This window comes from Entelurus aequoreus, linkage group LG12 (genome assembly GCF_033978785.1).
Source record: "Entelurus aequoreus isolate RoL-2023_Sb linkage group LG12, RoL_Eaeq_v1.1, whole genome shotgun sequence".
In the NCBI taxonomy this organism is placed as follows: Eukaryota; Metazoa; Chordata; class Actinopteri; order Syngnathiformes; family Syngnathidae; genus Entelurus; species Entelurus aequoreus.
The window spans coordinates 23,043,980-23,070,859 of record NC_084742.1 but is presented as its reverse complement, the minus strand read 5'-3'; the positions used below and the strand labels follow the sequence as shown (position 1 = coordinate 23,070,859).

General features: G+C 41.3%; 2 protein-coding genes and 1 long non-coding RNA gene across 3 annotated transcripts; 2 read left to right on the top strand and 1 right to left on the bottom strand.

The window, feature by feature from the left end:
• The first annotated feature begins 855 nt into the window (after positions 1-855).
• Positions 856-13,356, top strand: LOC133661782 (uncharacterized). Its single transcript, XR_009827995.1, has 3 exons — positions 856-1,009; positions 8,182-8,278; positions 8,436-13,356. It is a non-coding gene; the product is annotated as an uncharacterized LOC133661782 (long non-coding RNA).
• mettl3 (methyltransferase like 3) lies at positions 8,937-19,926 on the bottom strand. Its single transcript, XM_062065245.1, has 11 exons — positions 19,696-19,926; positions 19,368-19,555; positions 18,840-19,295; positions 18,609-18,784; positions 18,310-18,523; positions 14,089-14,276; positions 13,979-14,017; positions 13,793-13,901; positions 13,657-13,722; positions 13,474-13,586; positions 8,937-10,124 (listed from the first exon to the last, which is right to left on the bottom strand). Exons 1-11 carry the CDS (start codon positions 19,796-19,798, stop codon positions 9,998-10,000), a joined length of 1,779 nt encoding a protein of 592 aa, XP_061921229.1. The 5' UTR covers positions 19,799-19,926; the 3' UTR covers positions 8,937-9,997.
• A 186-nt stretch (positions 19,927-20,112) lies between these two features.
• On the top strand, positions 20,113-25,160 carry ttc5 (tetratricopeptide repeat domain 5). The gene is made up of 9 exons (XM_062066872.1): positions 20,113-20,392; positions 20,723-20,855; positions 20,928-21,139; positions 21,216-21,366; positions 21,459-21,550; positions 21,618-21,821; positions 24,361-24,575; positions 24,646-24,790; positions 24,869-25,160. Exons 1-9 carry the CDS (start codon positions 20,330-20,332, stop codon positions 24,986-24,988), a joined length of 1,335 nt encoding a protein of 444 aa, XP_061922856.1. The 5' UTR covers positions 20,113-20,329; the 3' UTR covers positions 24,989-25,160.
• Positions 25,161-26,880: the final 1,720 nt, after the last annotated feature.

Below are 26,880 nucleotides of genomic sequence, written 5' to 3'. Positions count from 1 at the left end.
ATAAATTTGCAAAATAATAATAATAAAACAGTTTTCACATTGTCATTATAAAGGTATTGTGTGTAGAGTTTCGAGGGCAAAATTAATTTATTTAATTTTGAAATAAGGCCTTAACATAATGTTTGGAAAAAGTCAAGCGCTGTGAAGACTTTCTGGATGCACTGTATGTTTTAAGAAAAAACAGCTTATGCCTTGTTGTAGATGATAAAGTGTAATATTATTTGTGTTATTTGTATCAACATCATGTGATGGTATCAGCGTTCTTATTTAGTTGTGTTTATTAAGTATTTAGGCGCACTTTGGACACCGCTGATGTAAATAGTTAAAACAAGTAAAAATTACAGTATTGTATATATAGCACATTGTTTTAATTAAGTTTCTGTTTAATTCTTGCTTTGCGTAACTTCTAATGTCGCGGAAGTGGGTTATGAAGTAAAAGGAAAGTGGGTAAAGTCCCTGTGGGAGTCCACAGTTTATAGAGCAGCTCACTGTTAAACATAAGAGTGTTTCCTGGGAGATTTCTGAGAGAAGCTGTCTGGGTAAATTTCCACTGGCCAGTGCAGAGCAAACATGTGCGTGCTGCCAGAAGGCTTCTAAGCAGGGACAGAATAAAGGCAACAATGAAGGTGACTGAATGCTGCTGATGCTCTGCATGAGAAGCACCTTTACACGTGTCTTCATTAACACAATGAAAAACTTAGAAATGATGACAAATAATCTTCATTGGGGTTTTTGCTCCTGCATGAGTTGGCGAGGAGCTATTTTGGTTTTAACAGTGATGTGATGAAGGCCAAAGCTTAGTGGCCAGACAGCGGGAGGGTGAGAGAAAGCAGGCGTGTCCCACACTGCAGGGATTAGCTATTTAAAGTTCACTCCTCAACACCACAGAAGAGACATTTCCACAGGACGCATCAGGACTGAAGCCCGCCTAATTCGAGAAGGAGGCGTACTACTGGTGGGTGTGACGGCTGAAGTCCTCTCTGAAACGGTCCACTCCAATCTTTACAAGGTAGGTTTGACGTATTGTTTTCATACTACATGTAAGCGTTGTATGATTAAAAAAAACACCAAATGCTCATTATTTGTATGGTAATTACATCTGCACAATGTCCAATAAGGTGAAATTGAGCTTATTTAACCCACTCCTTTTTCTGTGTTGAACACACAACTTGTTTTGTTAGTACAGTAAAAGACAAGGATACTAAGGTTTGTATTTTGTTGATAGCTTTTTCCATAATTGTGTAAAATAAGAAAAAAAGGCAAAATAAATCATTAAAGAAATATTTAAATTGAAAAATTAAAAAAGAAAGAAAAAAGAAAACAAAAGGAACAATAGATAATAAAAGGACAGAATATATTCTGTGTGACTTAATTTACTGTTAATGTCTTGAAACTTTTAGTAAAGCAGTGTCATAAAAACAAAGCACTTTGTTCAATGAATAGACTCTGACAGTGTCAATCAAATATACATCAGTGTGATGCATTGACATGCCTTTGTATGCATGCACTGTGTGTGTGTGTGCGTGTTGCGCAATTGGGCGAGAATGCAAACACACTTTTCCCTAAAAAGGACTAATGTGTGGAAGGGGCTCTGCAGAGGTTGCCCTTGTGTTCCTTTTGCTTGCTTATGTTTACAGGAGGAGGGCCATGTTTTCCTACTTGAATTTTAATGAGTGCACTCTGCATGCAAGTTGCGACACATCAGCCTCAATAAAAACGTGTTATTGAATGAGGACAGCCACATTACTCGCCCGTCGCTCACATCCACTCACAAACTGAAAAGATCTAACCTGACTTTCCTTCTTTTTTTTCGCTTGCTGCCGTTTGCTCCAATCCTGCTTGCCTCATTGCCCTTATCAGACCTGCAAGGATGAACAAAGTGGCTTATGTCAAAGTTCTTGGACAAAAAGTTGTCAGAAGAAAAGCACAATCGCTGTTCATTTTCCCCTGACCCACTTTCTAACCCGATTAGATTAAAGGAATACTCCTTTCCCTTTGCCTCTAAAAGTACATTATAGCTTGGTTCAGTGTTGCCAGATGCCAAACCACTTCATATTTAAATTATCATGAAAAAATGTTTACTTATTTATACTATGTAAGGCTGAGGTCACAAATAGGTGAGGCCCTTGTCTAATACAATTATTCCCTTCTACTACATACCATTTGGAGCAAAGTAAAGTCAAAAATACAAAATAAGTATACCAAAGCAAAAACTACAATTGTGTCTCATTCAAATTGTTCAGATGTTTTACTTCCTAAAGACCTCCTGTGTCCAAAGATTTATTCCTTGAGTTTGCATGAATATGGTCCAGAATGATATTGAATATCAACAATGTAACAATTCCAACAACAACAACAAAAAATATGCACACATTTAAAAAATAAAATAAATAAAAAAGAGGACTGAAAAATGTTGATCTCATCACGCTAGTATCCATCCAATACTGATATTACTTATGATATCGATACCGTTGATATTTTGATGGATCCACCCACCTCTCGTGCGCACCTTTAGAGCAGTGATTCTCAAACTGTGTTACGTGTACCACTAGTGGTACACAGGCTCCATCTAGTCGTACGCCAAAGGATCACTTAACTAAACTTAATATTGAATATTCAAACACAGTGTTACTGTTCAAACTGTGTGTAATGTTAAAATTGATAAAAAATTAAATACACTTATCAAATAAAACCTTGTTGGTTTGCCTTGCCTATCTGCCACATAGACTTGAGTGGAAACGTATCATCTCTGCGGCTGTAACGGAGCATAGCTGCACCGAAATCCAGGTGTTGAAGTCGTATTAACACATCCGCCCCGTTCATGTGCAGCAGAGTGGATGAATGTCACACACTTACATTAAAGACAAAGGTTGTACAAAGTCATGGTGTGTGTAATTCATTCTTCTGCAAACCTCATAATGGCTCCTTACAGACTCACGGCCCCTGGGGGACCCCCCAAACACTTTCATCATCATGTCCACTTTTCCAAACCAATCCAATGTAGGTCAATATATGCTGAGCTACCTAGACAAAACACACTAGCTTTATGTTAGATGAAAAAAGCAATTAAGTGTAAAATAGAATAATTAGGGGTGTCAAAAATGTATTAACTCGTGATCAATTAATAAATGATCGCATAATTCATGCGTATACGCAGATTAATCACACATTTTGAATTTACAAGCCCCTTAACCTTTATGTGGTTACCTGGAAGGCAGCGCAGGTTGTTATACGGTTAGTGATCAGGTCAATGCCCATATGTGAGTATATGATGAGTGGGAAGTCGCCGACTGGTGGGATCACTGGTAAATTTCACTCCAAAATACATCCTAACTGTACTTTAGATAAAACTGTTAGCAGATAAACATATAAAAAAAAATGTCCTGGATGACATTCAGACAATAACATTTTGTTTGTGTCCAGATATTTGGGTCTTTTTTTGTAAAATAATTTTAATTATGCAAGTGAGTGATAATCTGGGATTAATCATGACTGGTGTGATCAATCTGATTTTCAAAAATTATCTTTTGACAGCACTAGTAATATTACGTCATTAACAACGGCTCAGGATTGTATTTGTAAAATGATTAGTATCAGTGCCATTTCATTAAAAGTAAAAAAAATAAAATTAAAAAAAACAATACTATCAAATAAATATTAACATTTGCCCACTGATCTGTGTATGTATGCTTTGTATGATTCTAAAAAATTTTGAACAGTTTTCAGCAAAATTGTTAGATCGCTTTGTGCCTTTCCTGATCAAATACAGGGCAGAGACAAGTTTTTTTAGCATGTCGCTTGACCAGGCCACACATCACTGATTAGTATCAACATTTTTCTTGTTTAATTGTAATTTTTGGGATAAAACACAAGCTGCAGGCTGTCAAAGGCCCCCAGGCCACACTTTGGATGCCACCGGCTGCACGTGGATCATTTCAGCCAATGAGACTCATTATCATTGTGCCACAAAGGAATACTTTGCCAGAGGCATGTTGACACATGCACGTTCATGTCACAGGCTGCCAAAAGTGCTCTGTGTTCTTGCACCGGCATTAGTGAAGTGCTTTGTGAGGTCGGAGGAAAGCTTACCATATGATGATGATGATGATGATGATGATTGGCTGTGAGGTGTTAATTCCATGCAACATTCAGCTGGTGAGTCGTCTGAGCACCCCAACCTGCGCGACGAGTCAGCAGAGATGCATTTGACCTTGTTCTAATATTCACGCCATGCATTTGATGCTTTGTAGAAAAAAATGGAACCTGAAATAAAGACAGTTTATTATATTTGCAAAATACATCAGATATTTGTTTTATGGTGTTTCTATGTTTCAATTTGGCTCATGTCTATGTAGTGTGAGTGTGATTGTGGCTGTGCTACAGTACGCTCATACCTATGGTGCTGATGGACTTCACTCTCATTCCTTGAAGATTTGTGGTCGCTGGTTCGAGCCCAGGACTGGATTGAGTGGAGGACCACTGTTACATATGGTTGTTGCTGCAAACTTGTATGACAGTGTACTCAAAAAAAAGCAAGGCAACACCCTGCTGGGAAGAATCTAAATCAGAGCTATTCAACTCGCAGCCCAGGTGTCAAATCCGGCCCTCCATGTTCACTTCAAGATTTAAGAGATTGTAGCAAATTCCTAACAACATAGTGCTCCTGTTGAAAAACTTGGACACATTGGCAGATCCTTGCATTGGTTGATTGATTGATTTGAGACTTTTATTAGTAGGTTGCACAGTACAGTACATATTCCGTACAATTGACCACTAAATGGTAACACCCGAATACATTTTTCAACTTGTTTAAGTCGGGGTCCACTAAATTGATTCATGGTACAAATATATACTATCATCACAAAGCAGTCATCACACACGTTAATCATCAGAGTATATACATTGAATTGTTTACATTATTTACAATCCGGGGTGTGGGATGTGGAGGGGGTGGGGGGGTTGGGTTTGGTTGACTTCAGCACTTTGGTCATCAACAATTGCATCATCCGAGAAATGGACATTGAAACAGTGTAGGGTCTGACTTGGTAGGATAGGTACAGCAAGTAGTGGACATAGAGAGATCAGAAAGCATAAGAACAAGTATATACATTATGATTATTTTACAATTCCGGGCAGGTGGGATGTGAAGGGGGAGGGTGTTAGTTTAGGGTTGCAGTTGCCTGGAGGTGTTCTTTTAGTGCGGTTTTGAAGGAGGATAGAGATGCACTTTCTTTTACACCTGTTGGGAGTGCATTCCATATTGATGTGGCATAGAAGGAGAATGAGTTAAGACCTTTGTTAGATCGGAATCTGGGTTTAACGTGGTAGTGGCGCTCCCCCTGGTGTTGTGGTTATGGCGGTCATTTACGTTATGAAGTAGTTTGACATGTACTTCAGTATCAGGGAAGTGTAGCGGATTTATAGACTAGGCTCAGTGCAAGTTGTTTTACTCTGTCCTCCACTTGAGCCAGCCCACTTTGGAGATGTGGGTAGGAGTGAGGTGTGATCTGGGGTGGAGGTCTAGAAGTAATCTGACTAGCTTGTTCTGGGATGTTTGGAGTCTAGATTTGAGGGTTTGGAGGTGCTAGGGTACCAGGAGGTGCATGCGTAATCAAAAAAGGGTTCAATGAGAGTTACCGCTAGAATCTTCATGGTGCTTTTGTGACCAGAGAGGAGATTCGGTAGAGAAATCTCGTTCGTTGGTTGACCTTTTTGATTACCTTGGTTGCCATTTTATCACAGGAAAGATTAGCGTCTAGAATGGAACCTAGTAGGTGACCTCATCTTTCCTGGTGATTCCGTTTTACCCAAGTGTATGGATAGCTTGTTGTCAGCAAGCCAGGTGCAAATTTTACAGAGTTCAGCACTGAGGATTTTCTCCACCTGTGACTTGTCCTTGCCGGACAGCAGGGCCGAGTCATCCGCAAACAAGAACAATTCACAGTCGCATGCTGATGACATGTCGTTTATGTATATTAGGAACAGTAAAAGCCCAATATACTGCCTTGAGGGACTCCACAGCTTACTGAGAGGGGGGGGCGGGGGGGGGGGGGGGACACGGTGCCGTTCACCTCTACCACCTGTTTCCTCCCCTCCAAGTAAGATTGCATCCAGCTCGATGAGGTTTTATCAAATCCGATTGCTCTGAGCTTATCCAACAGTATAGCGTGGTTAACGATGTCAAAGGCCTTCTGAAGGTCCAGCATGACCATGCCGCAGTATTTGCCCGCGTCCACCTCATATTTGATGTGGTCGGTCAGATAGAGAAGGCATGTGTCAGTGGAGTGGTTAGTTCTGAAGCCGGACTGGAATTTGTACATGATTTCTTTAGTGGCAAGGTAACTATCGACCTATTTCATAAACTATTTTTTCCATTACTTTCGAAATGGAACTGAGAATAGAAACAGGTCGGTAGTTGCCAGGTTCTAATTTGCTTCCTTTTTTAAAAAGGGGAGTTACTCTTGCTATCTTAAAATCTTTAGGGTACTTGGCCTTGTGTAATTGAGAGTTTTATTATATGTGTGATGATTGGGCAATGGTGGTGGCAGAGTCCCTGAGGAATCTGGAGGGAATATTGTCAAGGCCGGTGGCCTTGTTTAGGTGGAGCGCGCTCATTTTTTAAAGCACCTCGTCAGCTGAGACCATTTCTAATTTGAAATCGTTGTTGGATACTACTAGCTTTCTGTAGTAGGCTTTAATGTGTTTTACACCAAAGCGACCAGAGTGGTGGGACAGCTTGTTAACTAGAGTTGTGGCTATGCTGGTGAAAAAGGTGTTAAGTCTGCTTACTACCTCCATTTTGTCTGTAAGAAGGGTCACCCTCCTTGATGCTGATGTTGGCGAGTCTGGTTTTAAGTTTCTGGCTGCAGCCAGGAAGCTGGTTGGTTGAGGATTTTCCAGAACTCACGTGGCTTATTTGTGTTTTACATCTATTTTGTCGTTAATGTAATTTTTTTTAAGGATTTAGTCAGGTTGGTTGACTTATTTCTTAATTTATTGCATTGCTTTTTGAGTGTTGAAAGGAGTGATTTGAGGTTATTATTGAGTTGTTTATCTACTTCGGTTTTACACTTTTGGTATTCGGAGTATTTTCTGTCTCTGTCTTTTTATGGCAGCTAATAGGTCCGGATTCATCCATGGTTCAGAGCGGGCTTTGATCCTGACTCTCACGGGAGCCATATCATTTAGTATCGCTAGGAACGCTGTTTTGAAGCGATCCCAAGCATCATCGACCAGGTTGCTCGTGAGCACAGGGGACCAGTCCCACTCACCTAATTTTAGGTTGAAGTTATCACTGGAGTATGTTTTAAGGGACCTGGATTGAGCTGTTATGTGGCTGTTGGCCTTGGGTTTAGCCATTTTGCGGGTGCAGAAGGTTAGATAGTGGTCGCTAAGACCACAGATCATGACCCCACTAATTTTTATTTTAGGCGGTCGGATGTGAGAATGAGATCTATGGTTGATTGGTGGAATCACATACCCTTGTGGCTAGTGTTATTAGCTGGGAGAGACCGTGCAGATTACAAAACTTGCTGTAAGATTTGAAGACAGGCGCATCTCTGCGTTGAATATCTGTGTTCAGATCTCCAGTTTAACCTAGCAAACATAGAACACTGGAGTCCAAACTCTTTGAGTTACATAACTGAGGCGTTCCTCAAGGCACCCCTTTAAGTCCTCTCCTTTTTGGCAGTTACACAATTGTTTTTCCTAACGTGATTTATGTAACTAGAGTGTTGCTGTAGTTTGTTCAGATCCAGTCTAAAGTGATCATTTGTTGATATTATTTAGTTATACTAGTGGTTTCTCCACTTTAGGTCCTCTCATTTTCATATTTTGGGCTATTCAACTGGTGGCCTGCAAGTTAATTTCCAAAAATAACATTTTTGCAACAGATCTTAAATAGAATGCTGTCAGAGATGATCTTTGACTAGCTTTTTTTCAGGTCTGTGAAAACAGTAGAGCGCTCCTAAACGTTAATCAAATGTCTACTGTAGGCGACATGGCCCATTCCCACGGTCCATATCTCTTTCTGGAAATGCGGAACCCCAGAACAATTTAGTTGAATATCCCTGATCTAAAGGCTAAAAACAGCTATAAAATATACTTATAATTGATAAGATAGCTAAGTTGTAAATTTTGACATCACGTTGCACCATTAATATTGTGTCCTTTTTTCAACAGAACTTTTCATCATGGGCGTAAAGATGCTGCAGTGTTTTCCCTTCTACAGACATTGTAAAGAGCGATGCAAAAGCAAACAGTGCCCCCCCAGCGGAAGGTTAGTGCAATTGTAGCCAGCGGCCCCCCCCCCCCCCCCCAAAAAAAATGTGTTAATATGTTTAGAAAAATATTTAAAAATTGTAAGTTAAAAAAACAAGTACATCCTTTAATATGTGTTAAAGGTGGCTCAAATGTAGTTTTCCCGCCTTCAATAGCCAAAGAGGAGATGGAGCCCCGCCTGGCCTCCACCACGTCCTGGGCAGCGACAGTGAAGGAGTGGGCAGCCTTGGTCGGGGATCCCATGTCTACTTCTCCTCTAAAGCCAGGTTGTCTTTCCGACACCAGCTGGACAGCAATGTCAACGCGGTGGATGCCACCTACTGAGGAGCACTGATGGACTCCCAAATATTTGGAGCGCTTCACAGGACGTCCACGTGATGAATGTTAGCACCACCCCCGATGGAACTTTTCCTCAAAAGACATTAGACATGGAGATGAGTTTACAGATGACTACCAAGTGCATTATTCTTCTTTTTCTTTATTTTGTTGACTAACAACAAAAGCTTTTTTCTATATTTAAAGAGAAAACGCAATGCAAATAGAGGTTATATATTTCAGATGACACTAATAATTATTTTCAACCCTTTTCTATGCTTGTATTTAATTTTGAATAACAATAGACTATTTTTTAAATGAAACAAATGTGACCAATGTGGTGAAACAAAAATATGTTTATTGTTTGACTAATTTGCAGCAGATAAAAGTAAAGACTAGTGTGTTCCTTCCAATTCACTCGTTCATGTCCCACACAAGATCAAAGCAAAGACTTGGGATCTAGATGTGTAAAAAATAGATTACGGTCATGGACGTAACCTGTGATAAGACAATCGATCATAGATATATTGGTAGAAAGTAGGTGAAGGACAAACATACATATACGTTGAATGAAATAATTTTATATAAAAATAGACCTTTATGTAAGAAAATTTCAGAATTTGATAAAAGAAAAAAGGATTCATCTAATGTGTTATGTCTTATGTGTACACTTTACATTTTAAAAGTGGACACGTGGAACAACGTGGTAAATTTCTCGACTTTTTACCATACAGCGCAAAGTAAAAGGACATGTGCAATGACAACAAATCTTACTCTATTCTATGTCTACACAAAGGCCAAGCTACAAAATGAATTGCTCATAGTTTAAATGCTAACCTTCCTTTGACCTTTGCAGTACGAAATAACTAATGATCCGGACATTTAAACCCATTTTTCAAGATCACACATTTGCGCTGTGTCTCGATTTGTGACACATACCACATAATCATTATCTTGGCCAACCCTTGCTACTAACTCGAGTGGTTGCAATTCACAATTAATACAAACTGTTGTGCAACAACCGTAATTGCTTTGGAACTACAGTATGTACGTAGTGTACACAGTAGACTTATTGAAGTGTACTGACTTAAGTATTTGATTTGAGACACAGCCTTGAAAACAAAAAGTAACGCAGCTTGTGGCACGTTCAGTCTCGCTCTTCTTCAAACGACATAGAGTAAGAGCAGTCAAATGTTAAAAAGACAACTTGTGAAATTCATCAACGGTTTAAATATGTGGAACTTGGAGAAACGCTAAAAAGGTTTGACTTGCCAACATTGGCTTACCGCTACTGTAAAGTCTATCCATCCATTAATTTTCTACCACTTGTCCCTCTCTGGGTCGCGGCAGAACTGGAGCCTATCCCAGCTGAACTCTGGTATTATAAAAAAAAAAAAAAAGATCAATTATGTGGTGTCTGCATATTTTTGGGTTTGGAGATGACGCCGTCTGGGTAGCGGTCCTTGAAGCGGGCCACCACCTCTGGATCCAGGAGATGAATGCCATCTAGCTGGTTGCCGAGTGTAACCCTGGAGAAGAAGGTGAGGTAAAAAGAAGGATATAAGACGCTGAGATCCACACTTTTAGGGCATACTCTCACTTGGCCATTTAAGCCGCGCCTGGGCCCACTTTACACCCAAAGTCCACCACAATTACCCTCCTTTGGTACAATTGAAAGGAGTGGCATAGGGTTCGGTACGTTTCTGTTCAATGTATCGGGGTCACAGAATGATTGTAATTCGATTGCTTCTTGTAGCTTATTAATGATAACCGGCACAATGAAATAGAAAGTCTCAAAATCGTCATAAGGACTTCAGGACATCATTTATATTTATGCAATCACTCCTCTTGCAAGTACATAAAGACAGCCGCTATCTTGCAATAAACAGTTTCTAAATAAGACTGGGAATTATCCATATAGTCTGAGAAGTTAAAATAATCGAAGTGATGGGACAAATAAATGAGTGGTAGCGCAAATATTCAGTGTGAGCGCAGGCCAGTAGAGGGAGGGGGAATTGAACCCAAGTGTAGCACAATGCGAATGGTCCAGCATGAGTATACTGTAAGAGAGCTAGAGTTTGCGTTTAAAGTAGGGACGCACTGATCAATTGGCTACCGATCAGTAAAGGCCGATTTGCGTGAAAAAGTCTGTTGCAGATTCATGCATTTTAGTGCTGATCGAAAACGCAGATACCCTCTGGCTGACACTATTTTAGTCCTTCGGCTGACAAGCAGCTAGCAGCTAAATAACCTTATAGTGTGGAGCTGCTCCTACAAATATTAATAATAATCACCTCCATTACGTCAAATAGACTGAATTTCTTAGCATCTTAAGTATCATTATCAAGTGGCAAGCATGTTACACACCAAAAGCAAGCCAGAAGTAGGCATGCTAAAAGCTAAGCAAACTACTAAGTTAGTTCTAAACAACACCAAGAAATAGTTATAATAAAGTCGAAATAGTGTAGATGAAAATGTTTTACAGCAGAAAGTAAGCAGATATCAACAGGAAATAACAAGTAGATTAATAAGAGTCTAGAGAAAGAATAATTGTACGACAACTGTTGATGTATCAGCGTTGTCGCAGCCGGTACACGACACAAAACAGGAGGGCGGATGGCTTCATTATTTGGTGGTGTCAATTAGGGTCGGGATTTCCACTTTCGATTCTGCTTCACGATTCAGTTCTTTATCGGTTCTCTTATCGATTCTCATTTGAATAAAAGGATAACAAACAAGTTGATTAGCGCTACCTTTGTTTAGTTTAGAATAAACATGAATGTACAAACGCAACAGTGAGGTCTTAAAAATAACTAATTATGGGCCTGCTGCGATGCAAGCACCTATTCACATTCTGCAAAGCATAGCAAGCAGCCCATATACTGTAATTATTGCTCATACTTCAATTTTTATTTTAGTTTTTCTATCCTAAACTCTCACGTTTAATATGGCGCAAACCGGCGAACAAACCTCTACATATCTTACTGTATATCATCAAAGGTCTCGATGGTGGCTACGCCTGAACTTTTTTGGAACATTTCGTGTTACCACGGCGATGCATTCAGAAAAAATTATTCTATAGGCCCAATGAATAGGTACACTGACTTTACAATGGGGCTTTTCTCACAAAACCGCATATTTCAGCAAGGTAAAGCTTGGTGCTTAATATCGAATTTTGTTCATACACTTGTCAAATGGCTTCCACCAGCTGTAGCCAATTAGATGACCTCCTTTGAAGTTAAGTTACAGCCCCTACCCTCAGGTGTTTCTCAGTCTGGTACTGTACAGTGGCGTAACAATAGGTTCAATGGACAGACAACATGGCCACCCCCATTAAAAAAATCATGTTTTTTGACATCGGTGCTGTTGTTAGCATATTAACTGTTAGCATACTTGTAAGAACATTAGCATGATAAAAAAATGTGTTAGCTTTTTAGCTAATTGTGTATGTTTAAACCTAAAAATCATGAATTTGGATACTTGGCACCATCTTAGAAGTGTGCTAACGTCTATAATATCTGCATGCTATCTTGTCCTATGCCATCATGCTAACATTTTATACTAGCTTTTTAGCTACTTTTGAATGTTTAAACCTAAAAATAATGGATTTGGATATTTGGCGCTATCTTAGAAGTATGCCGCCTTCGACTGAGCCCAGGCAGGGGTTCAGGGCAAAGATAGCAGGCCCATCACAATTTTTGAGGGAATTTTGTTGTACAATAATACAATTAATAGTATACTGAAGAAGTAAACAAAATATTACATAAAATAATTATTTTTAGAAGAAAATACGAGTTGACCACTTAAAAGTAAAACTATGATATGACAAGTGATAAATACAAGCAAGTCAAGTCCAATAAAGTGTGACTTGTGCAATTCTGCAACCATCAGCTATAAACACTAACCATTATTTTACAGAATAATAGGCATATCTGCTTTTTTAGGCCGCATATGTAATATTTCGGACTAATTACCATGTTTCCATTGTGGAGAACAATTCTCAGACGAGGAGGAGGTGTGCAGCCTGCCAGTCAGACGCTGTTCCGTCACGATTTGCATTATAATTATTATTTTCATGTTTAGACTTAATAATAGCAGCTTTTTTGATTAGGTGTTAAAAAAGTGCCAGGCAGTGTTAGTTAGCTACCTGCAGTAAATTGCCACCATTGCAGCTGGCGGTGATACAATTCCGTCTCGAAACGGATCGAAAACGCGTCATTCATTCAAAGTTTTCACATGTTGTTTGTGCTAATGTTTCTGCTAGTGTTTACTCTTTTTGATAAAATATCCATTTTGCAAGTATTGCCTAGTTGCCCTGTTGTCTTCCTTTCTCATGAATAACTCTCCAGCTTTTGTGCCGCTTTCGCGTGTGACGTCACCACAGGCAACGATAAGGGAATCGTTAACAAAACTGGCAAATGACTCACAAGAATCGAAACACTGGGAGCCTTTTCCAAACAAGAACCCGGTTTCCAATTACCATCCTTAGTGTCAAAATCAAGGGTGGTATTAGTATATGATCGATACTATAATGATTAGGTTAATATTTGTATTTTGTATTTTTTGTCGTTTTTGTTAATTATTGTTTAACTCTGGGAAAAATTAATTGGACACAAGAAGACAGAGCAAAAACTCAATTGATTTAAAAGAGTAGCACATAGTAGCTTTTGCTTTTGTTTGGTTCATGTACTTTTGAATTTGTTTTGCTCAAACAATTGTATGTAATAAAAGAGAATAAGAAACTCCTTTAAATATGATGCTGATATTGTTGCACTGTCAATAGCATTTGCCATAAATAAATAAAATAATTTACAGTTCATGCATGTTTTGGCCAATCTCGGCTAAAGACATCTATAGTTTGAAGCCTAAGAAAGGTACCAGTTGGGCTGGACGTTGTGTGGCCGACCAAACAGCTCGATCTTCCGGGTTCCTGGTGAGAGTCTTTCTATCATGCCGTAGATCTCATCTGGTTTGTGACTGGTCGAACGCACCTGATGGGGGTAGGGGAAAGTTATGGAGCAGCGCTCTCAGGCAGTGGGGAGAGTCACATGACCTCATTACCTCTGCAACGATGACATCACAATCCAGACCTCTGTTGAATCCCTGAGGGTTTCCTTTGACACCCACCTGAACACAAAGACAGTTTCTCAACATTTACCCTTTTCCTATTAGGTAGCATGTGAGAATGCCAACACACCAGACAGTGTTCCTTCCCATGGTTCAACCAATGGCCTGTTCTCCCAGTGCGGATGATCCTCTGAAGCTGGTTTGTTTTCACCCAGATAATTTCATCAACATGTTCATAACTGAGGGAGCAAGATTGGACATCGACAGATGTGTTCAGTCACAGGTGTCCTGATTAAAAGAAGATGGAAGGACTTACCCCCACAGACTGAGACACTCCCGCCCCAACTCCATGGCCCTGAAAAAAAGATATAAAGAAAGTAAATTAAATCCCTTTTTTGGAGAAACGGTTTGGGTTGCTCAGGCTACCTGTTTGTGACCCAGAGTAAGAGAAATCCGTCGTCCTGCAGAATGGGGATGTTGAGTTTCCTCATCTCGTCGTCAGTCAGCGTTCCATAGGGCAGCTCCATGTGGATGTCCCAGGGCGGGTCGGCCATCACCACAGCAAACTTTCCCAAAATGGACACATCCAAGTAGCGGATGTCACAGCAGATCCACTGTCAAACACAATAACAACATGTCACAACATGACAGTGTCACTCCTCTATTTTATTTTAATTATATTTTCGATATGGCGCCAGATCACCACAGAAGTACTTAAAGGATAGATACACAGTACAGGCCAAAAGTTTGGACACATCTTCTCATTCAATGCGTTTTCTTTATTTTCATAACTATTTACATTGTAGATTGTCACTGAAGGCCTCATGTGGAGTTGTGTACTTAACAAAAAAAGGTGAAATAATTGAAAACATGTTTTATATTCTACTTTCATCAAAATAGCCACCGTTTGCTCTGATTACTTTTTCGCGAACTCTTGGCATCCTCTCAATGAGCTTCAAGAAATGGTTTTTACTTCACAGGTGTGCTTAAAGCTCATCGAGAGAATGCCAAGAGTGTGCAAAGGTCACAGGTGTCCTGATGAAAAGAAGATGGAAGGACTTACCCCCACAGACTGAGACACTCCCGCCAAGAGTGTGCAAAGCAGTAATCAGAGCAAAGGGTAGATATTTTGAACAAACTAGAATATAAAATATGTTTTCAGTTATTTCACCTTTTTTGTTAAGTACATAACTCCACATGTGTTCATTCATAGCTTTGATGCCTTCAGTGACAATCTACAGTGTAAATAGTCATGAAAATAAAGAAAACGCATTGAATGAGGAGAAGGTCAGCCCAAACTTTTGGCCTGTACTGTACATTATATAGAGCAAGCCTATACATTGTTCTTTTATTAAAAAAACGAAACAACCATATCTCATTTACATGACAGGATGTCACTTCTGTCTATAGATGGCTTACAATTTCTCATCAGCTCTCCTTATTGCATGCGGCAGAGCTATCGCACAAATTAAATCAATATTTTTTTTACATTGTGGAAATATTTTGGAGTATTTGTATTGCTTTTACTTATGTAATTTTGTGAAACGTCACTCTAATGTGGTAGAGCTATTGCAATTAGAGATCGACAGATACGTTTTTTAGGGTCAATACCGATTATTAGTAGTGCATGAGGCCAATAAACTATATTTGCATTAATTTGCAGTTAAATTTAGGTAAACATGACTAACACTATATGTCAGTAAACAGCTGGACAAGACTTTAAGTTGTGTTTTTAACATTATTTTTGAGGAAACGTCACACCAGTAACAACATAATATTTAATGTGGCGCTAATTTTGTGGTTAATTTAGCACCAAACAACATCAGGGGATTTCACAAACACCTTTATTACGTGTGTCTGCGAGTTCTGCGGTTCAGAGGAGCGCCAACATTTGCATTTCAAAACAGGGAGGAACTCTCCTGGGAAAATTGGTAAAAATATGGGATTTCCCTACATCACAAGAACTCGCCATCTAGTCAGTTTTATAGCTGTTAATGGATTTCCTTGTAAGGAACCCTGAATTATTGCAAACATTTCAATAAAATCAATTCTAGGCTCCATCACATTGCCTATAGATGAGAAATTTTTCAAGCCGGCCTAACATAATTTCTTCCTGGATGATACAGAAAGTATAAGAATGCTGTCTCTTCTTCTTTACTTATATAGTAAGTATCCCATTTCTCATATTTATTTATTTTGCTGTGGACGGAGGCTTGCTTGTTGCAACAGCAAAACAAACACAACAGAACCGGTAAGACGCCAAAAAAGAAAGACAGAACCTTTCAAAACAATTTTGAAAGGCAAGCAGAAGAGATATACGGTGTAAAAGCGACCAACATTTCAGGAGGAAGAGAAAGTGAGGGGACAAAGCTGCGTAAGCGATGCAGAGAAAAAAAAGTCTACTTTTCTCATGCAGGGACCAGGCAAATGGGCTGGTGCCTGAGCAGTGTTTATAATTATCTACTTGACTTTTTTTTTTAATAATAAAAACTGGTATCATATGTGTAAATATTGTATCTGCTGATGTAGCTCTGTTGTAGTTGTAAAAGAAAAACAAACCGACACCAATAAAAAGAAGATGATACCGATATACGTCGAAATGCCAAATATCGGCACCGAAATTCGGCTCAGCTGATAATTGGTCAATCTCTAATTCCAATACATTCGACTATAGTGTGCCCACATGCATATGTGCAAGTGTTTTTTAGCAGTGTATCGCCTAGCAGACCAATTTTCGTCAACACACACCAACAAGAACACAAATAAAATGTAACTGTAGAGGAGCGATCACATTCATCATCATCATCATCAGCCGTTGTCAGTCCACTGCTGGACGAAAGCCTCAGCATGTTTCTGCCATAGTGAACGATCTCTTGGCGTACTCTTCATGCTGGTTATTAGCCTACACCTTCCACGCTGGCTTGGTGCGGGTTGGAAGGGGTATTTTATATCAGAGATCCTTCTCCTAGACTAATTGCCTTACTGGGCTGTTGAACTTAGTCTGTCCTGTTGGTTGTCCGCGCCCCAATTACCCAGGGACCCGCTCAGCTTTATGGCGCTGACCGCCCGCCAGTCACAAGAGAAGGTGCAAACGGTTCTTTGTGTGCATTTTATAGACGTTAGTTGGGACTCACTAACCCCACACACAACCTCCCATCTCATGCCTGGATGTAGTTTAACGTCATACCCAGGACACATTACACATTACAGTCGCTAAAACCTTGCAATTACCATTTATATTATCTGCTTTCAGTATCATTTGCAGAGGAGCAATCACATTAAGGGCTCTATTCTCTTATGTGTTTATTAGTGGAAAAAAACAGCTTAACTACGTACACAGATTCTGGTTGTCTACCATTCTCCCCCTTGACTTAAGTCTGTCACTGTGTGTTTTCATTCAAGACGCGCACTCTGAGTGAAGCGACCCTTAAATGTGGGCGTCCCGCGTATTTTTCCATCAGATTAAGTACTTTCGTTCTTAGACGCCTCTAAGGCTGCAATAAGTCCAGCACCCCAGGAAGGTAAAACATTATATTGCACTGGAAGTTTGGATGCAGTAATAAACGTAATATCTATTCTGATCGCTTCAATTGAGACACCTACAAACATCCATTGAGATGAGGATAAAAGGACCATAATGCCACTCTGTATTGACAATACAAAATCTAAATGCACCTCATTTTGTGAGTGCGACCACAGTGGTAGGGGACTGCGCATATATCGGTCGTGTTTGGACATCCTGGTACTTACTGAGGTTCAAGGCATCTGGACTGTGAACTTTGAACTACATGACCATTCAATAGAAAATAGTATATAGCATCTGTTGATTGATTCCATTGATTTGACAGTTAATATTAAACTGTCAGCAGTCACTTCCCGAATTGCGCACACACACAAACACGCACACATACGAGACACACATGCTGTCCATGCAAGCCGCTCTGACGTGTCATGGCTTCAAACATTTGTACTAAACAGAACTCTTAAAATCACATATAACATTTGATTGGTTATAATAACAAGTGAAACAAGGTTTAATCTACGGATTATTATTCATATCCAGCCAGGAAGAAGATGCTGTTGTAGTGTGCATACACACGCTACATCACCATGGCGAGTGCGACACAAGTATACAAAATAGCTCTGGCCGGATTGATACAGCCTTTTCAAATGTTAAGTGTTATCTTTTTCGTGGATTTCAAAGACATACACAAGTTGTAGTAAAACTCCATGTTCCACAGTTTTCACACAACCAAGAAAAAAGGTATCATGGCAAAGTCCAAATAATTAGCAATGAGCCCGCTTTCATTCACGACTTACATACTTTTGACTCACTGGCTGGCCGGATGGGGGGAATACAAATAAAAGAATCTTGGTTTTGACTGTGGATTATTGTGCAGTCGTTCTAAAGTTATTATATTATGCAAGTTTGTGAAATGTAACTGTGGTGGAGCAATCGCGATACACTCGTCTACACTGCGGATGTACACAAGTTTGCCTAACTCCACACCTCACACAAAAACCCACTGTGCATGTGTCATACTCCAAACGCTATTGTCGAAAAGCCATCGGCCTCAAAGCGGTACACCTATGGGAAACACTGCATTATCTTCACCTAAAAGACACAGTCTGTTCGGTCGTGTTCACCTGAGAGGGAAAGAGTTTGCCGACGTTGCTGTCAGCGTCCTCGTTGTGCAGGCCGAGCTCCACGGCCCCTGCCTGGGGTCCCGCCAGGCCACACTCGGCTTCCGGGGGACTGTCGATCTCGTAGTGGACGTACTTGCAGGTATCCATGTGGAAGCAGGTGTTGAGGAAAGAGCAGTCGCCGAGGCTCTCATCCGTGTGCTTGTTGATGATGCGACTAGGATTTTTTTTAAAAGGTCAACGTAATTAGCATATTTTCTATTCATCTAAAGCACAAACGATAATAATAACAGATTGCTGACCGGAAGTGTAGCTTGGTGCACGGTTGAGGCGAGTCACCCGAGCGCATGCACTCCTCTTTGGTGCCGTGGTCACAAAACTCCTGCACTTGAGCGCGGCCTCGAGAGCGAAACTTCTCTACAATGGATTGCTCTTTCGCCGTGCTGGTATTGAGCAGCTCCAGGATCTCTCTGCTAACCTGCAAAAACACAACCATCAGTTGAGTGTCTTCAGCAACCGTGTTTGCCTCCAACCTTCTTGCTCTGCTGCTCTTTGGTGGACTGCTGGTTCAGGAGGCTCTCTATTTCCATGTCCATGTGTGATGATTGGCTTTTGCTGCCTCTGCCCTTTTTGTCAGCGCCGCTGCCCAATGCCGACGGTGCCGGCTGCTGTGAGGATGACGCAGGCATCATGGAGGCCTTAGCCAAGCGGGGAGGAGACGCAGAGGCCTGTGACGAGGGCAAGAAGTTTGACGTTTTCGTGTGCTGGCACTGCTCTTCAGCTTTCCTCTTGACTCCTTGACTCCGCTGGGCACCACCGACAGAACCGATCATAGCCCAAAGCTTTGTATGGTCCACCGCAATGACGACTGTGGAGGAGGATACCGCAGAAGACGAGGATAAAGTTGGCTGCCGGACTTCAATAAGCTCCTGAGCAGAGAACTTCATCAAGAGACTCTTGATGCATCTGTGACTGATATCTGTCTCCGACTAGAATGAGACAGAAAGATCAAATACATGCGAGGAGGACATTTGTGATGGAGTTTAGATGAGAGGACTCACGCAATTTAGCTCATTTGTGATAGTGAGGGAGTCTTTGGGCAGGGAAAGACTCAGATCAGACAAATAGCCCAACATTCTCTTCTCTAATTCAGGGTCAGGTGGTTTCTCCGTCTCCTCCTCTGTGCATGGAGCTGATGGAGCTGGACTTTCGCTTCTGGCTGTGGGACCATCTGCACTTCCGCTTACCTCTGATTGAGAAGAACCAAAACATAAAATGTGTGCTTGAATCATCATTCAGGTTCCTACTAACTAGTACATCGGTGGGGTAATCCTCAATATCGATTCCTCGATGCTACAAACAAAACTGAGCAGTCCGTCTTTAACGTACCGGCGGACAATTGTGATGGGTCTTTCCGCCGCCTTTGGAGCCTTTCTCGTAAAGAATCCAACTGCTTCTTGTGCGCCTGGATATTGCTCCATGTGTCCGACATTACAAACTGTACAGGAAACACACAGTTGTTGCGTTACTGTACGGCAACACTATGGGAATAGTACTCTCTACTGGCGAATGGAGCGCACAACAAAATGCTGTCCGAGGAGCAATAACGAAAATGTGATGAAAACGTTCCGGGTTACTTTTGATGTTTTAAACCACATTTGTGTTAGTACAACTATATATAAGATCAGAAAAATCATCAAAAATATCAAAACCAATTTAAGTGGGGAAAAAGGCGCTGAGACATGAAAAAACGTCATATTAGCAAATATTGACTCTGTTCCATGTCGGAATCATTTTGACAAGGAACCTAAATAACTTCCGGCATACCTGAAATTAAAAGCATTTGTTTTGATAATCTGTGCCCAACATTTCAGCCCAGGGAAATGAGTCGTTACGGTGCTCACATACGCTTAATAACATATGTTTTATTGTTCATTTCGTAACTTTTAAAGCGTATTTTGTTGGTTGCACCAAGTTCGTAGCCTCTTCTTGTAGCAGTCTGCTGCCCTCAGTGTTAGAGAAGATGGCGGAGGAAGAAAAGAGCGCTGAGCCTGTCAAAGACAACCACGAACTCCAAACTATAAAGGTAAATTTCTCTCTCCCTCTGAAATAGAAAATCAAGCATGTTAATGGGTTTTTTATTGACCTTCCACTTAGTCGTTATCTAGATTTAGTCGTCGTTTGACTTATTGGATGGACTGTTACTATAACAACAACCTTTTGTTGTAATTACTGCGGAAACAAACATGGAGACACTAAATTCATTAAACATGTGTATATTGGATGCAGCGTTTAGCTAAATGACACCCATCTATTGTGAACTTCAAAGCATGGAAGATGAGCTGATATTAACTTTGTTTTTGCCTATATAGGAGTTAAAATATATTTGCTAGTTAAAATATATTTGCTGTTACAGGAGCTGGTAGATGATTTGTACAGATACAGGGATCGTTACTTTGAGACTCATGGCGTGGAGGAGGCGGGCAGGAAACAACAAGATGTCACGCAGGAGCTGGAAAAGGTGCTGAAAAAGCTGGAGGAGAAAGAAGGTAATGATTGTTAAGTATTTGTGTGGATTTTTGCATGTTATTAAAGAACTATGTGGGGTTTTTTACCCCCAGAAAACTTGAAGCACAAATCGGAGTTCCTGCTGCAGAAAGGCAGGTGTCTTAACGTCGCCCCCGACTTCAGCGCTTCTGCCGAGGAGTGCCTTTCCCGCGCCGTCAAGCTGGAGCCCGGCCTAGTGGAGGGCTGGAACGCGCTGGGGGAGCAGTACTGGAAAAAGGGCGACTTGACTGGTGCCAAGAACTGCTTCACAGGAGCCTTGCAGCAGGTTAGAACAGAGCAAGGAGCATTAGAAGCATCTTCACACACACACAAATTGCATCAACTTGCCTTACCCCTCTTAGAACAAGAACAAAGTATCTCTGCGGAACCTGTCTATGGTGCTGAGGCAGCTACCGGCGACAGACAGCGACGCACACGGCAAGCAGGTTCTGGAGAGCGTGGACATGGCCCGGCAAGCTGTACAGCTTGATGTGGCGGACGGGACATCCTGGTGTAAGTTCTCAAAGCACCTGCAACTTTATCACACTTAATGGCCATATCATTGGGTACATCAAATGGAGCCTGTTGTATGCATTTGTTTACAGATATTCTAGGAAATGCTTATGTATCCCTGTTTTTCACTTGTGGACAAAATCCACAGATGTCTCAACAAGCTCTAAGTGCCTATGCACAATCTGTGAGTACACACGCAGACACACACATACAAAGACATTAAAATCATTAAGTCAATGCTCTTTGGACAGGAAAGAGTAGACCGAGCGGCAGCTTGTTACCCAGAGCTGCACTTCAACCGAGCCACGCTCTTTCAGTACGAGGAGATGTTCGGGTCGGCGCTCGAGGGCCACAGCCGTGCCGCTGCCCTAGACCCCAGCTGGGAAGATCCACCGCAGAGGGAAAAGCAGCTGCTGGAGTACCTGAGGAAAATCTCAGAACTCATCGAGAATAAGGTAGGAGAATGAGGGCATCATACTCATTGGCTGTGTCTCAATGTATAGACTTTCATACTTAAACTTAGCATTGAGTGCATAAGTGTGTTCACACTGAGAGGTATGGCAAAGTGCAGTGTGGTGTAAGCAGGGCCGTTTTTTGCTGTGGGCAACCGCTCAGGGAGCAATCTTTGTGATGGCGTACACACAAAAAAACCTCACCAGTTTTCTAGACTACCGCCGCTCATTTCTATTAGTGGCCCTTTTTATATAGAGAAGGCGGCACATTTGCTCCAAACTAAGGGCGGAAATTTGCCTCCAAAAGGGAAAGTTGGCGGACCAAAACAGGCCAGTGAGGCCACTCAACACAAACTGCTTCCAAAGAAATTGTATTTCCATCCATCCATTTCGTACCGCTTGTCCCTTTTGGAGTCGCGGGGGATGCTGGAGCCTATCTCAGCTGCATTCGGGCGGAAGGCGGGGTGCACCCTGGACAAGTCGCCACATCATCACAGGGCCAACACAGATAGACAGACAACATTCATACTCACATTCACACACTATGGCCAATTTAGTGTTGCCAATCAACCTATCCCCAGGTGCATGTCTTTGGAGGTGGGAGGAAGCCGGAGTACCCGGAGGGAACCCACGCAGTCACGGGGAGAACATTCAAACTCCACACAGAAATATCCCGAGCCCGGGATCAATCAATCAATGTTTATTTATATAGCCCTAAATCACAAGTGTCTCAAAGGGCTGCACAAGCCACAACGACATCCTCGGTACAGAGCCCACATACGGGCAAGGAAAAACTCACCCCAGTGGGACGTCGATGTGAATGACTATGAGAAACCTTGGAGAGGACCGCATATGTGGGTAACCCCCCCCCCCCCTAGGGGAGACCGAAAGCAATGGATGTCGAGTGGGTCTGACATAATATTGTGAAAGTCCAGTCCACAGTGGATCCAACACATCAGCGAGAGTCCAGTCCATAGTGGGGCCAGCAGGAAACCGTCCCGAGCGGAGACGAGTCAGCAGCGCAGAGATGTCCCCAACCGATGCACAGGCTAGCGGTCCACCCCAGGTCCCGACTCTGGACAGCCAGCACTTCATCCATGGCCACCGGACCTGTGCAACTCCCCCTCCCCAAGGGAGAGGGGAGCAGAAGAGAGAAGAAAAGAAATGGCAGATCAACTGGTCTAAAAGGGGGTCTATTTAAAGGCTAGAGTATACAAATTAGTTTTAAGATGGGACTTAAATGCTTCTACTGAGGTAGCATCTCTAACTGTTACCGGGAGGGCATTCCAGGGATTGAACTCAGGACTATTTAGGACCCTCGTATTGTGAGGCACATGCACTAACCCCTGTACCACTGTGCTGCCCAGAAATTGTATTTCATTACTAAGATTAAAACATACCCATACACCTACATGTTATTAATTGGGTTATGTGGGAGAAAAAGTGTGCAGTCATCTGCGTGACTCTGCTTGATTGGCGGGCGAATGGACGGCGTTGGCTAAAGGAAATTATACAGTTAATAAGGATGTCAAGTCTTCATCTTCACAAAAGTAAAAGACAGAAGAAGCCATCAGGTGCTCAGTTTAGAAAAAGAAGAAGATGAGGAACGGGCATAAGATTTAGGAATGCAGATTTTTATGAGTGACGTACAGTGACAGTAAACTATTAGTTAGCCTGGTGCTATTAACCACAGAAGACGACTGTATTTGTTTTTTAGTTTTTCTAAACTAGCCACTATAAAAATTGAGGCATCATGTCATGCAACTAATTCCACCCATAAGCAACCTAGTGTAGTTAGATATGTACCACCAACCCCCGCCCGACACCCCCCCCCCCCCACACACACACACACACACACACACACACACACCTTGTAGCGTCCCGGAAGAGTTAGTGCTGCAAAGGGTTCTGGGTATGTGTTCTGTTGTGTTTATGTTGTGTTACGGTGCGGATGTTCTTCCGAAATGTGTTTGTCATTCTTGTTTGGTGTGGGTTCACAGTGTGGCGTATATTTCTAACAGTGTTAAAGTTGTTTATACGGTAACCCTCAGTGTAACCTGTATCGCTGTTGATCAAGTATGCGTTGCATTCACTTGTGTGTGCGTGCAGAAGCCGCACATATTATGTGACTGGGCCAGCACTCGTTAGACTGGATGAAAAGCAGACGTGACGATTTTCAGGAGGGTCACTGAAATTTGGGAGTCTCCCGGGAGGGTTGGCAAGTATGAGAATTAGCGGTGAATGCGGTGTTACCGCGGCACTGCCGCTGTATATAATCGGCGGGCCAGCTCTAGTGTTAATTTGATATAAAAAAGGCGACTTATACTCCAGTGCGACTTATGTTTTTTTCCTTCTTTATTATGCATTTTAGGCCGGTGCGACTTATACTCCGAAAAATACGGTATATATGTTATGTATGTGTATGTATATACAGTATATACTGTATATATACATACATAATATATGTATGTATGTATATATAAGATTTTAACCACAAGATGGCAGCAAAGTTCAATCCTACCCTGTCTGTTGGTCACTGCAGGGCAAGGTGAAGGCGCGGCGCCTGCGGACATTGCTTTCCAACCTCAACACGTCAGCTCTGGGCCCATGCTCGTCTCCTCAATTTCGCTCGCCAACAGGCCGCATGGGCAGCCTGGAGCCGCGTGCGCTGTCTTCCCTCACGCACGGTCACAACGGCGGGGTTGCAGCCATGGGGAAGGTGGTGTTCAGTCTGGCATCCGAGGGTCGTATGGCCTTGTAAGTGAGCATCATTTTCTGTCATTTTCTCAGTGCGGTTTTGAAGACGCTTGGGTGTGTTTGTCTCCAGTACGTTCGGCATGGTGGACAGCGAGGAGACATGCATGGTGGTGATGGTTTACAACACGGCAGACAGCTGGGGGGTCCTCATTGGAGACACCGTGGTCATTCCTGAACCTCAGGTCAAACGACACAGTATCACGCATAAAGACACGGTCAGTGTTAAGAAAATCAGCAAAAATGTCAATAAGGGACGGATGCGACATGTCTGACGCTTCTTTTCTTTGACCTAGTCCTTCAACTTCAAGAGCATTCGCGTGGACTCTCCTCTGCACCTCATCGTTAACGGCAAGAAGCAAAATTCCCAAAGTCAGATTGCCACCTCGGTCAGCTACAAACCTCAGAGTGAATGAGTCAAGAAGACCAAACGCATGCTGGACATGAAACAAGAAGATTACAAAGTGGTCATTACACTGCTTTGTCTGTAGAGACATTTTGTTTATAGCCGTTATATTTATTTTCTTTCTTTTTTTGTATCCTGTCATCTAAAGGAGTTTTTGTGGGGGGGGTTAATGTAAAAGGGGTAACATGACGATAGTGTGGGGGCCCAACAGAAAAATAAAAATGAAACGTATCATGCTGCTATAACACAATGTTTAATGTGTCAACTGTTTTTAAGGTTGTCGAACAACTCCTGGAAAAAAAAAAACACTGCAGTGGAGGTTTCTGAAATGCGGCATGCAACTAATTCTTTATTTGCACTAAAATAAATATTTATTAATGGTATGTTATTACCATAGACGTCTTATAAGTAGACGCAGCATGGACCGCTACTGCCTACTGGCGCTGTGGTGATCCGCTCCACTCAGTGCAATTTATTTGGCAGGAGCAATGAACTGTCAGCGCATTTAATTCATTTTACCTCACTGAATACCACTGATTTTCACTCGTTTTTTTGTCATGTGTAGTTAAGATAAAGGACACGTGTTTTGGCGTGTTTTATTATTCATAGTTTGCTTATCACTAATAGAATATTCTTATATGCTATAAATGACCAGACGTCTGAGATTAAAACTGGAAATATAATCCCAGAGAAGGGGGACAAAAACGGTCAGCTACTTTTAAATTCAAGAAACAATATGATTAGGTTGTATATACATGTGTATATCCTACATAAACAATGTATAAATACATTAGATATCTATATATCTTAGGGACCTATAGACTGTATTTCTGTTGCTGCAGCAACAGAGTTTATTCTGTCTTGACACTTTGTATTGATATTTTGTATTACATTCTTCCCTTAAATGATAATTATTACAGTGATTGTTTATGTATTTTTTATGTATGTCGCTTTGGATAAAAGCGTTTGCCAAATACTTAAACATAAACATGTATAAACACCTGAAAGTCTTTATCAGCTAAAACCACCAATCTGTTTCACTGGATTCAGAATAAAACCAAATTATGTCTTACCCAACAATGTTAGTATTTGAATATTGTTACTTGAAGACTTATTCCTGGTTACAATTATACTGTTAAGAAAGTATTGTCTTATACTTTGCCTAAAATGAGAATGCATCATAATCTGTGGAAGATGGTGAATTTTGTTTTAGGTGGGGCTGAAAGTTTGTAAACCAAACCCCTGTAGGGGGGTCATCCTCCCCCAGAAGATTTATTTGTGATTTTCACATACAAATGAAGCATTGTGGTGCATTCTGACAAAATAATGACAAAATTTCATAGGTTTGCAGAGAACTATATATAATATACACACTGAAGGCATGATGCCACCATAGGTTTGCAGAGAACTATAATAATATAGTAATATTCTTTTCACAAAATACAACCAATAGTATGTTAATGTTAAATCTTACTTGTGAATAGTAATCCCCCGATTCCTATTTTCAACAGTCCGCTCATTTGAGCAGGAAAACGCTGAACACCAGCCCGGCATCTTTGTTTTCTACCTGTCAACTGTCAGTTTAGGCTGCTCGCCGGCCCCTCATCACCACTTCAAAATGGCGGCCGAATTTCTCGCGTTACAGCAGCCAATGCTGCGTCTACTTATAAGTTGTCTATGGTTATTACATATATTAATTTGCTTTGTCACATATAACACAACGTTAGAATGTGAATGTTTTAAGATAGATAAGCATATAATGACTTGGATTAGTTTTAGCATCTTGTGCACAAAATGTGTCAAAGATTCCTCAGGGAGTCTAGCTGCCTCCATCATTGCCCCAATCATCACGCACATAATAAACCTTTCAATTTCACAAGGCCAAGTACTCAGAGCAATCGG

Bases quoted from the DNA above. Each gene is read 5' to 3' on its own strand.
- mettl3 (XM_062065245.1), bottom strand. From the start codon at position 19,798: ATGTCGGACACATGGAGCAATATCCAGGCGCACAAGAAGCAGTTGGAT. The intron at 19,556-19,695 runs GTACGTTAAAGA...CTTCTCAATCAG, and splicing joins CCCATCACAATTGTCCGCCG to AGGTAAGCGGAAGTGCAGAT. The intron at 14,018-14,088 runs GTAGCCTGAGCA...TCTTTTTTTCAG, and splicing joins TTACTCTGGGTCACAAACAG to GGCCATGGAGTTGGGGCGGG.
- ttc5 (XM_062066872.1), top strand. From the start codon at position 20,330: ATGGCGGAGGAAGAAAAGAGCGCTGAGCCTGTCAAAGACAACCACGAA. The intron at 20,393-20,722 runs GTAAATTTCTCT...TTGCTGTTACAG, and splicing joins ACGAACTCCAAACTATAAAG to GAGCTGGTAGATGATTTGTA. The intron at 24,576-24,645 runs GTAAGTGAGCAT...GTTTGTCTCCAG, and splicing joins TCCGAGGGTCGTATGGCCTT to TACGTTCGGCATGGTGGACA.